The sequence below is a fragment of the Sminthopsis crassicaudata genome, chromosome 4 (genome assembly GCF_048593235.1).
Source record: "Sminthopsis crassicaudata isolate SCR6 chromosome 4, ASM4859323v1, whole genome shotgun sequence".
NCBI classification, from domain to species: Eukaryota; Metazoa; Chordata; class Mammalia; order Dasyuromorphia; family Dasyuridae; genus Sminthopsis; species Sminthopsis crassicaudata.
Window position 1 is genome coordinate 291,749,116 of NC_133620.1, and position 10,647 is coordinate 291,759,762.

The 10,647-nt window shown below is 48.1% G+C and overlaps 2 protein-coding genes across 5 annotated transcripts; one reads left to right on the forward strand and one right to left on the reverse strand.

The window, feature by feature from the left end:
- The first annotated feature begins 124 nt into the window (after positions 1 to 124).
- DDAH2 (DDAH family member 2, ADMA-independent) lies at positions 125 to 3,161 on the forward strand. Of its 4 annotated transcripts, none has more exons than XM_074311440.1 (8): positions 125 to 743; positions 861 to 1,035; positions 1,311 to 1,633; positions 1,734 to 1,833; positions 1,949 to 2,022; positions 2,210 to 2,329; positions 2,549 to 2,698; positions 2,861 to 3,161. In XM_074311440.1, exons 3-8 carry the CDS (start codon positions 1,334 to 1,336, stop codon positions 3,005 to 3,007), a joined length of 891 nt encoding a protein of 296 aa, XP_074167541.1. In that variant the 5' UTR covers positions 125 to 743; positions 861 to 1,035; positions 1,311 to 1,333; the 3' UTR covers positions 3,008 to 3,161. The 4 variants fall into 4 exon arrangements, with proteins under 4 accessions (XP_074167541.1, XP_074167539.1, XP_074167538.1 ...); XM_074311438.1 differs by having other exon boundaries at positions 125 to 592; positions 861 to 1,048; XM_074311437.1 differs by having other exon boundaries at positions 125 to 592.
- A 43-nt stretch (positions 3,162 to 3,204) lies between these two features.
- MPIG6B (megakaryocyte and platelet inhibitory receptor G6b) lies at positions 3,205 to 5,309 on the reverse strand. Its single transcript, XM_074311441.1, has 5 exons — positions 5,228 to 5,309; positions 4,646 to 5,005; positions 4,344 to 4,434; positions 3,693 to 3,903; positions 3,205 to 3,546 (listed from the first exon to the last, which is right to left on the reverse strand). Exons 1-5 carry the CDS (start codon positions 5,283 to 5,285, stop codon positions 3,451 to 3,453), a joined length of 816 nt encoding a protein of 271 aa, XP_074167542.1. The 5' UTR covers positions 5,286 to 5,309; the 3' UTR covers positions 3,205 to 3,450.
- Positions 5,310 to 10,647: the final 5,338 nt, after the last annotated feature.

Consider the following 10,647-nt stretch of genomic DNA (forward strand, 5'->3'; position numbering starts at 1 on the left):
AGGTTGGAAGCCAGGGTGTGATTGGAGAGGACGGGTAACTCGGAGGCATGGAGGAGCTGTGCAGATTTTAGGAGGGAGATCAGATGTTATTTGTGAGTTAGGAGGCAGAGCCCTCAAGTTGCCCGAAGCGTATGTTGAAGTGAAAGCAGAGGAGCCGAAACTTTAGGGAGGGGAGAACAATTTTTCTTCTTGCTCCTGCTGTATTTTCAATCCGGAGGCCCGGGATGGAGGATGACGTCCCGAGTCTTTAAGAATTGGAGGAGGCTACACCCGGGGAAGGGAGAAATCCTGGCAGGGAAGGGGCGTGGCCATGCGCCGCGGTGTAGGAAGCCCGAAGGCGTGGATGTGGTCTGGAGGGGCGGGCCTCTCCGAGTCCAGCCCGTATCCGATCAGACAATACCCTGAAGCCGCCCGTCCGCCGCGCCCCCACCCCTCGATCCCGGCCGCCTGTCCAAGGACCCTCACCCCAGCCCTGGGCCCCAGCCCCTCCCAGGGCCTGCAGACCGGGACCCCTCCCCCACCCCTTACCCGGGAGTTGAGGGGCCCCCCCAACACTGATCTCCCAGGGGAAGGGGAGGGGTGAGAGCCGGCGGTGAGTGACTTTTTGCCAGGGGAGCCTGGGGGAGGGGGGGGAGGGAGAGAGCAAGTGCAGACAGCTTGTGGTTTGTGGTCCTGAGGTGGGAAGCAGATGTCTGGAGTGCTGAGAGATGAGCGGGAGAGGAGGAACCCTTGGCCCCTTAAAAGTAAGCGGGGTGGGATTCTCGGGGCTGGGAAGCCATTGAGGAATGTGTGAGGGAGCGGCCGAGGGGAGTACTGTCATTGTCTAAAACTACGCCCTCCCCCTTTCTCTGTCCTCGAAGCTTCCCCCCAGACTGCCCCCGGCCCGGGGACTCCGCCTGATTTTATACCGGGCCCCCTGAAGGTTCCTCGGGCCCGGCTGGATCCCGCAGTCTTCCTCTGAGGACCCGACGTCCACCTCGCTTTCCCTGCCCCTTCTTCCCCTCTCAGTCTCAGGCGTCGGACCCGGGACTCCCGGTGAGGGTTGGGGGTGAGTCCGCCTCATACTCGGGCAGGGAGCGCATCCTAGCGGTGACCGGGCGGGAGGGGGGGGCGGTGAAAGGACCACAGGTGGTTTGGGGGAATGTGTCAGAGGTCCCAGTTTCTCCCGAGCGCAGACGCTATTGGATTCGAAGTGGAATTAAAATTGTCTACCGATGGAAACGGGGGTGGGGGGTGGGGGGAATAACTGGAGACCGAGGAATCCCCGCCCTTTCCTGGCTTATCTCGCTCTCTGGCTCTCCCTTTGGCAGGACAGCAGAGGGGAGTTGCCGGGATGGGGACCCCGGGGGAGGGGCTCGGCCGATATTCCCACGCCCTGATCCGGGGGGTCCCGGAAAGTCTGGGCAAAGAGGAGGAAGGAATGGCAGCCGGTCTCCCGCCTCTGGACCTGGCGAAGGCGCAGCGAGAGCACGGAGTGTTGGGAGGGAAACTGAGGCAGCGCCTGGGGCTTCAACTACTGGAACTGCCCCCCGAAGAGCAGCTGCCGCTGGGACCCCTGCTGGGAGACACCGTTGTGGTGCACGGAGATACGGCCCTCATCACCCGGCCCTGGAGCCCCGCCAGGCGGCCCGAAGTGAGTGCGGACCGGAGGAGGGACAGGGAGGCGGGGGAGAAGCCCGTGGCAGGGCCGGGGCAGCAGGACAGCAGCAAAACAGGTTCTCCTCCCCGCCCAGGTGGACGGAGTCCGGAGGGTCCTGCAGGGCCTGGGGCTTCGGATTGTGGAGCTCAAGGACGAGAACGCCACGCTGGACGGGACCGACGTGCTGTTCACAGGTGGCTCCCAGGGCCGTGGGAGAGCGTGTGCTTGAGAGACCACCAGTTCTAGGGAAAGGGTCCTGGGGGAAGCGAGGCTGGGAGACAGACTTCTCTTCTGAACTCTACCTTCTAGGCCATGAGTTTTTCGTGGGCCTCTCCAAGTGGACCAACCACCGAGGAGCTGAGATTGTCGCCGACACGTTCAGGGTGAGGGGAACTGACCGGGGCCCCCAAACTGGGGAGGGGGCGTCCTAGGGGGGGAAGCCTGAGACTAGAGACGCCTAGTGGGGAAGCAGCGGGCAAGACTGGGAGGAGCAGGTGCTGCTCCCAGAGATCCCGGAAGGACTCTTTATCATCTCTTTCACACGCGTGTCCCTCCCGCTTTCCTTCCCAGGACTTTGCTGTCTCCACCGTGCCCGTGTTAGGCGCTTCCCATTTACGGGGGCTCTGCGGAATGGGGGGGCCCCGGACCGTTGTCGCTGGCAGCAGTGAGGCGGCGCAGAAGGCTTTGAGGGTGAGGAGGGGGCCAGGGGCCACAGGCGGCAGAATTTAAGCTTTAAGGGAAGAGCTTATCAGAGAGTGAAAGGCCTCAGGCACAGGTCCGTGCGTGTGTCCTGACACCAAATGGCAGAAAATACTTGAGCCCTGCCATGCGTTGCTTGGCATTGTAGGGGTCGGAAAGGCCGGCCACTTGGGGACTGGATCCTGAATCCTCTTTCCTCTGCTTCCCCAGGCCATGGCGGCGCTGACAGACCACCCCTACGCCTCCCTTACTCTCCCGGACGACGCAGCGGCAGACTGCTTATTTCTGAGGCCGGGGCTTCCTGAGGCTTCTCCTTTCTTGCTGCATCGTGGCTGTGGAGACTTGCCCAACAGCCAGGAGGTGAGAAAGGAAGGGAGCCCCTCATGTGGGCAAGGAAGGGATAAGCCTGAATGAGCCTTGAAGCAGAGGGACAGGATTTCTGGAATTGCTAGATGAGCCCATCCGGCTCAGAAACTTTGGGCTCGGGTGGGGCTTTTCCTTAATCCCACCTCCTTCCCCTAGGTGCTGCAGAAACTACCTGACGTGACTCTCGTGCCAGTGTCTTGCTCTGAGCTAGAGAAGGCTGGGGCCGGGCTCAGCTCCCTTTGCCTCTTCCTCAGCGCCGCCCCCACAGCTAAGAGGCCTCCACATGTGGAATCAGTAAAGTAGGAAGAATAGAAAAGGAAAGATTAGTTTACCCGACCGATGATAAGTAGAAGAAGCTAAGGACGGGGTAGGAACCAGGGTTTGGGGTGGGACTGCGCGGGAAAAGGGAAGGGGGCACAGACCGTATCCCTGATAATAAAATGGAACCAACCTTTTAGGCTTCCCTGAGAGTTAGTGTTTGATTAGAGAAGACGGGCTTGGGCGCTAGTGAACTGGTCTTGTTCTATCTACCACCAGGAGAGGGGAACAGCACAATGTGGGGAGGTGGGAGTGGCCCAAAGCAACAGGGGTGAAGTCTAGAATTAGGACTACTTTCAGTAGGGATCAGAGAGTATCCAAGGCCCAGAGGGGTCCAGGATTAGCCCCTGATGACTCTTTGGGGGGAGAAGGTGGCAGGGGGAAGGAAAGTCAGGAGTATCACAATGCATGGATGGGATAAGCTCTTTTCAAACCACTGTAGCATAGATGGTGCCAGCATCCTTGGGGATGGTGTTTTTAGGATTTCTGAGAGGAATGTGGTCCAGATCAGCGTAGAGAAGGCTCTGGAAAAATGGGAAAAGAAGACAGGATGCAGAATGGGGATCCACCATGTAGTCCAGGACTATTGTACCCTTGGATACCCAGGCAATAGACCGTTTCCATGCACTCCCTTTTTTTCTCCAGCTCACTCTTCCCCCCCAGTTCTTACCTTTTCTACATCTGAGTTCCCTGTTTCCCGAGACTCTTTTTTCCATTGACTCTGGATCTCAGTGTTCATAGATGGATCTTCTGTGTTGGGGATTGGGGGCAGAGCTGAGGGATGGGAAGAGGGCACGTGCCCAGTCGTAGAGTGGAGCCGGGGAGAGGAGCTGTTCTCACCACATGCTGAGATGGTTCTGACTAGCCCAGAAGGGAGTTTCCTAGAATTGGTGAGGAGAGGGAAATTAGGGGCTCTGACCAAATTTGTACTCTCTTATCTTTAGCTACCTGAAGTCCCAGCCATCTCTTTAAGTTTCTTGCACAAAATTAGACAACCAAGACTCCTACCATCCAACCTGTCACTTCCTCCAAATGACTGGTCTTTTCTGTGCCTCGAACACAGTAGGCACTTAATAAATGTCTCACTGGTTGGTCAGAACTGGCCCCCCAGCTCTTCCTCCCACTCCCAGCCAAGCTTTATTAGCCTTTGGTGCACAACTCAAATTTTAATGCCTCCCTTTTCTCCACACCCCACAGAAATCAGTTCCATTCTCACACTGGGGAAACCCCCTACTCCTCAGGTTTTTTTAATCTTCATCTCAGATCCCAGTTAACCCCTCCCCTTCTTTCCATCCCCCATCTTCTGCTTCCTGGCACTTACTGACGAAGTCTCCAAGCCATCCCCAGCCCTGTCAGCCCCAAAGCCAACCCGATGCCCAGCAGAGGGTACAGGAACAGAGGGTACGAGGATCCTAAAGAGGGGAGCAGAGTCAGAAGGGAGCATGTAAAGGAACTCAACCAATACACATCAGGAACACTTCCATCTCCATCCATTTATTACACAAATTATTACATGCCTGACCTGGTGCTAAGCGCAGGGGATACAAAAACAACCGAGATAGTATTAACCCCATTAGAGGGTTTTCCCAACTATGTATTGTGGCCAGCCTTTCCCCAACTCACCTGAGGTGGGGCTAGAGGCTTTGCAAGCAGCCGAGTCCCCAAGCACATTGAGGGAGGTACGACTCTCATTGCCTTGGTGGCCACCGATTCCAGTACAGAAGAAGATCCCCGAGTCTCCTCTAGCTAAGAGCAGCTCCAGCTGCTGAATGCCATTGGGGCCCAGCACTCGCAGGCGACCGGCAAAGTGCGAGGTGGAAGCCCGGGTGAGATTTCCTGGGGCCGAGGCCCAGAAGACCCGGCGGCGACCCCGAAGCAAGCCTACACATTCTGGAAAGTTAGGAGCCCAAGCCCAGCGGGTCACGTGAGAGATCCCAGTGCAAGAAATATTCACCCGATCTCCTGGGCGTCCTTCCAAAAGAACTGCGGAGAGTTGGGAAGAGGGTGGGATTTGGAGTCCTACCTTCTATCACCAGCCTTTGTCCTGGAACCTCGGCTTCCTGGAGAATCCAGGCATCCCTTCCTCTCTCCTCCCCCATTCTTGGATTTTTCCTAGGATTCAAGGTCCGATCCTATATCACCACCACCCCAGTCCTTATTTCTCTTTCCCATTCCCATTCACTTCCCACCCCCACCCCCACTCACCCCCCAAGTTCCCTCCAGTCCCTGAGAGCAGCAGCAAAAGTCCCAGGACTAGGACCATGATCAGGCATCTGGTGGTGACAGAAATGAGGGAGCTGAATGACTCAAAGGGTGGGGGGAGGAAGTTGGTTAAAGGGAGCAGTTGCTGGTTGGGGACACAGATAAAGGATGGGGTGGAGATTAAGTTTCCTGCACACCAAATCCTAAGGGGAATTTTAGTGACAACATTTTTATTTACCCTTTGCTGTTGTCTTTTAAACACAAGACTCTAAATTCTTCTTGGGGACCATCAGAGCCCGTATGCACACCAGGACTGGAGAGGACCACGAGATGTAGGGGGGTTGGCACTCTACTCCCAATGGGAAGAAACTGGGCCTAGGCAATTTTTACTCATTCATTTTAGCTGCATCCTGTAGGGTGTTATTCCAAAGTCTGTACAGCCCCAAGAACTATGACATCACAATGGGTTTTGGTGATGTGACAATTCCTTCTCTATTTGCTTCTCTTGAGAAGCTAAAAGAATTTGGGGGAGGGGAACAGGCAATCCTGTATTATAGATAGTTCTTGTCCATCTTTTTTGGGGGAGAGGGGCTTCCTCATTTCCCTCTTCAACTTTCCTTTCTCTACCCTATACTCTCTGTCCCTAATTAAATGAAACTGAGAAAGGAGATGCTACCTGGATCAGAAGGGGAGGGGACTTTATAGCTATAAATCTTAAATATTTTTTCCCCTCCTAGAGTTGGATCTTAAGAAATCTTTTATCTGCTTCTTCTGTCATCTCCAACAGCCCTATCATGAATGCCTTCTTTCTCAGCTTCTCAGTGCTGGTCTGCTGGTTTCAGATGAGCTCTGTACGGGATTCAAGTAGACAGTTGGCTTCTCCCCTCAATCCCTAGCTCCTGCTTAGGGATCTAGATATTAAGCTTCTTGGGCCCTTAATGAAACCTCTGAGAAGAGAAGGCAAAGAAGAAGAGGCAAAAGTCTTCTCAGGGTTTCAAGGGTTCAAGGGATGTAGTCCCCTAAAAGCTCTTTGTTCTACTGGCCAACTCCCATCACACATTCCTCTCAGAGACTTAGATATCTTTAGTTTTAGCTCCCTGATGTTCTCAAGCCTCTTTCTCCCTCTCCCAGTTCTCTCTCTCTCTTTTTAAAATTAAAGCTTTTTGTTTTCAAAACATATGGATGGATAATTTTTCAACACTGACTCTTGCATACATAGTCTTGTGTTCCAAAATTTCCCCTCCTTCCCTCCATCTCCTATCCTAGATGGCAAGCAATCCATTATATATTATACACGTTAAAATATATGTTAAATCCAATATATGCAAACATATTTATACAGTTATCTTGCTGCATAAGAAAAATGAGATAAAAAGAGAAATGAAAATGAATAAAAAACCAAAATGTACCTCTCTCAGTTCTCATTCCTCAAGGACTAAATTCTTCAAGTTCCCCAAACAACATATCCTCTTTATGCTAGTTTTCCAGTATTTAGCATTCTTTTTTTCTGCTCTATTTTCTCCCCCTTTTCCTGAACCAGCACCCACTTTTTTTAAGGGGTCAAGAAATAGTTTTCCTAGTCCTTGCTCTTATAGCCTCTGCTTCCCTTATGAACCCAACTATCATATTTTCTAAACTCTAGGTTTGGTTCAGCTCCATCTCCCCATTATGCTGAGGTGTGAGAAATGAGGGTTGAGAGATCTCCTGACAAAAGTGGGGTCCCCCTGGCCAGTCATAGGCTTTTCAAAAGAAAGAATTTGCAAACTCCAATGAATACAGGCTCGAGGTTTGTGGCAAGAATAGATTTATTACACTAAAAGAACAGCTGTTACCCTGTTAGGATTATTTGCAAAGATTTCTGCACCCAGTGTTTTATTATATTGGGTTCTTTTAGCCCAGAGCTGGGGCTAATCTCCAGATGAATTTGAGGGACTAATTTTCAACTCAATAGAGGATAATGATTATGCCCCAAGCCAAAATCTCCAATTGAATGAGATTATTTATCTGGGAATTTCCCCTATGAACAGGAGGGTGGGGCCCCTCCCAGAGGCCTGCAGGGTTTGAGACCCAGAACCACCCTTTCCCCAAAGATGAAAAGGGACACAGTTTACAGCATGGGCTTTCCAACCTTTCCCCACTTTCCCCAAAAATCAAGGAGACAGTTTACATCAATTGGACTAAAGGACCTTTGAAGTGGCTTTTAGCTTGAGTCACCTTCAGAAGAGTTCCTAAATCCCTTTGGGAGACATCACTATAGTTGCTGAGTCAAATCATTCTATGGGCAGGGCATTTTTGGGTGGTGGGTGGGAGAATGAATAGGCTTCCATTTCAAGTACTCTCTACTCAGCTTGGGGTTCAGGTGGTCAGCCTCTCCAAGGATTAGATTTCCAAGAACCCAACATTAATGAGATTATTTGTCATCATAAACTTTGACTTATCTGAAAATAATAGGGCAAAAATTTCTAAATTCACTCTTCCATATTTAGAATTTTCTTTGGGAGTATTTATATGATAGTTTCTCTACAATCAATTCTTTTCTTCAGATTGAAGAATAGGAGTTCAGAATGAGAAATTTGAAGCTAGCTGTTTTCTCTAGCCTTTTGCTCAGGGCTTCTGGGACATTGCTAGTTTCCTCAACTGTTCCCAGAAGACAATCCCCCCTAATAAGAAGATATTAGGTACACTGGATATAGGGTGGGGAGAAAGACTTCCCTAGAGTTAAGGGGAATAGAGATGTGGGGGAAACACTAGGCTCACTCTCTCCAATTCTCTGATAAGACTAGTCTGTCCTAATACAACCCAGTGACTTCCCAAGATTTGAGGATATCAGAGTTCATGATACACTAGTATCAAACTCATGGATTTTTAAATTCTGATTTTGTTTTTCAATTTCCTATATCCAATTCTCTTTCTTTTTTTGGTGGTAACTGTCAAATCTTATGTGATCCTGACTGTAACTTCTCAGTTGTTTGAACTCTTTTGTAATGAGTATATATTTTTTTCTTTGACCTTGAAGCTTTAAGTTTTGGCTATGAATGTTTATTTTAGGATTTCTTTCAGGAAATGGGTGGTTGGTAAATTCTGCTGGAGTTTCTCTGGAGTTTCATTCATGATTTCTTGATGTACTGTACCTTGTTACTAAACTGTTAATCTTCCAAGTCTGTCCTTTAGTGTTCTTGTTTCTTATCTTTTTTAGTTTTTAAATTAATTTCAAAACATTATTTTATTTGTTTTTCTAAAACCTTATTTCATGCTTATTAATTTGAATTTCAAAATTTAAAGTTAATTTCTTTTCTCCTAGTAATTCTAGTTGACCTTGTGAACAAGATATGTATTTCTTTGAGGCTTTGCATGTAGATATTCCAAATAACAGCTCTTTATTATGGGCTTCTTTCTTTTCAATTTTTTTTTTTAAAACTCATTTTCTAGCTTTACTTTTTGAATTAGGATTTTATGCTAGAGCCAGGTTCCCCCACTTTTGGAGGGGATATTGGGATCTTCTTTGATTCTATTCTGTATTCTCTAGCATTCTTCTTGCTGTTTTTCTTCCTTGTATTGGATACAGTGTTTTTCAGTTTTTATTGGCAGCTCAAGTTAAGATTTTTGAAAGTTTTGCATAGGGTTTCCTAGCTAGATTTTTTCCTTAATGTCTGGAAAAATGACTTAAGTTGGTTGTTCACATTGTAATGTTCTTTTCTCTAAATTGTAATCTTCTCTTGGACTAGGTTTTTTGGGGATCTTCTGGAGGAAGCCTTAGTTTCAGTTCAGTTCATTAATCCCAAATGCAGCCAGGAGTTATTTTCTCTTTCCAAATCTTGTCTCCTTCCTTGAGCCTGGTTAGCTTTAATAGAAGACTATCTCTCTCCTTGATTCCTAAGAGCTCTTGTGTAAATGTCTCCAGCCAGCACAAAGGTGGAACTTGAAATGAATCTTGACTCTGCCTCCGAGAGTGGGATTGTGGGTTTCTGTGGACTTGTGAATCTCCCAGAAGTCAATCCTAGTTGTGAATCTCCCTAAGTCCCCCTAGCCCTGAGAGCTTCTTACTTATATGCTCCACACTGAGCACACACCAATCACTATATCACCAGGAAACCATTATTTGTTGTAGGATTAAATCAATGCTAAATTAGATTTAAGCATCGTCTCCTCAATTCCATTAAGCACCTTGTTTCAAGTTCTGGCCCATATCATCTCCTTGTAGGATCAGATCAATTATACTGAACCATGCTAAACTAGATTATTATTGCCTCTATTCATTCTAGTGACTTAGCACCTTGTAAGAATCCTAACACCACATCACTATTGGGTCCAGTGTTCTTTATCTTTGTTGGACTAGTAGGAGAGCAATACCTCCACTACACTAATTTTTTTTTCTTTCCCCAATTTTATCTAGCCTTAAGGCAATGAAACACTTGATGCTCTCTAGAGTGAGGGATGAAAGTAGCCTTGGAAAAGAGGGAAGGGATATAAAGTAGGTGGAAGTAGGTGACTGAAATGTGGGAACTAGATGAGTGTACCTATGTTGGGAAGGAAGATAAGAGAATAGGAAAGGGTAGGGAAGTAGGGAAAATTTTTAAAAATTAAATGAGACAATATGTGCATGGTGCTTGACTTAAAGTGCTATTATTCTTAAGTTAAGTTGCAAATTATAGGTGAAATCATTATGGATAAAATGTCTTGATTCAGTTGTCTTTCCTCCTCTACTTTTTCTGTTTGTGTCTTATTCTTCTGAATCTTCAAGTTTTTGGATCTCTTCTATCTCAGCATCTTTTATGTCTCTGATATCTTCTTCCTCTTTCTCTTTTTCTTCTTCCCTCCTTGATATCTCTTCTCTCTTTCCTTCTTCCCCCTTCTAAATTTTTCTTTCTCACCTCCAATTACAATTTTGCTAACTGAGGAACTTGAATTAGATGATCTCTGGGGTCCTTTCATCTTCAAATTTTTTGATCCTTGTTGGATTCTTCATTGTGCACCTCCTCTGTTTATTTTCCTTATGTTGTGCCAGTTCCTTTTATTGTCTTGCCTCAATTTCCCTAAATTGTCCTGCTTCAATCCTCCTGGTTGCAACCCTCCTTCCTAATCATTAGGACTGATATAAGGTGCGGCTAGGTGGCGCAGTGGATAGAGCACCAGCCTTGAATTCAGGAGGACCTGAGTTAAAATCTGATCTCAGACACTTAACCCTTTATAGCTGTGTGACCCTGGGCAAGTTACTTAACCCCAGCCTCAGAAAAAGAAAAAAAAAAAAAAAAAAAGGACTGATATAATTAGGGCTGGGAGTCCTGACCATTAGCATTCCATAGGCAGATAAGTTACTAGGATATGTTTAAGTATCTCTAAGTTTCAGACTTTCTGTCTCTAGCTGACAGCTCTTTACTCCCAATTTATCAGAATTTATGGTCTTCACCCCCCAACCTATCAGA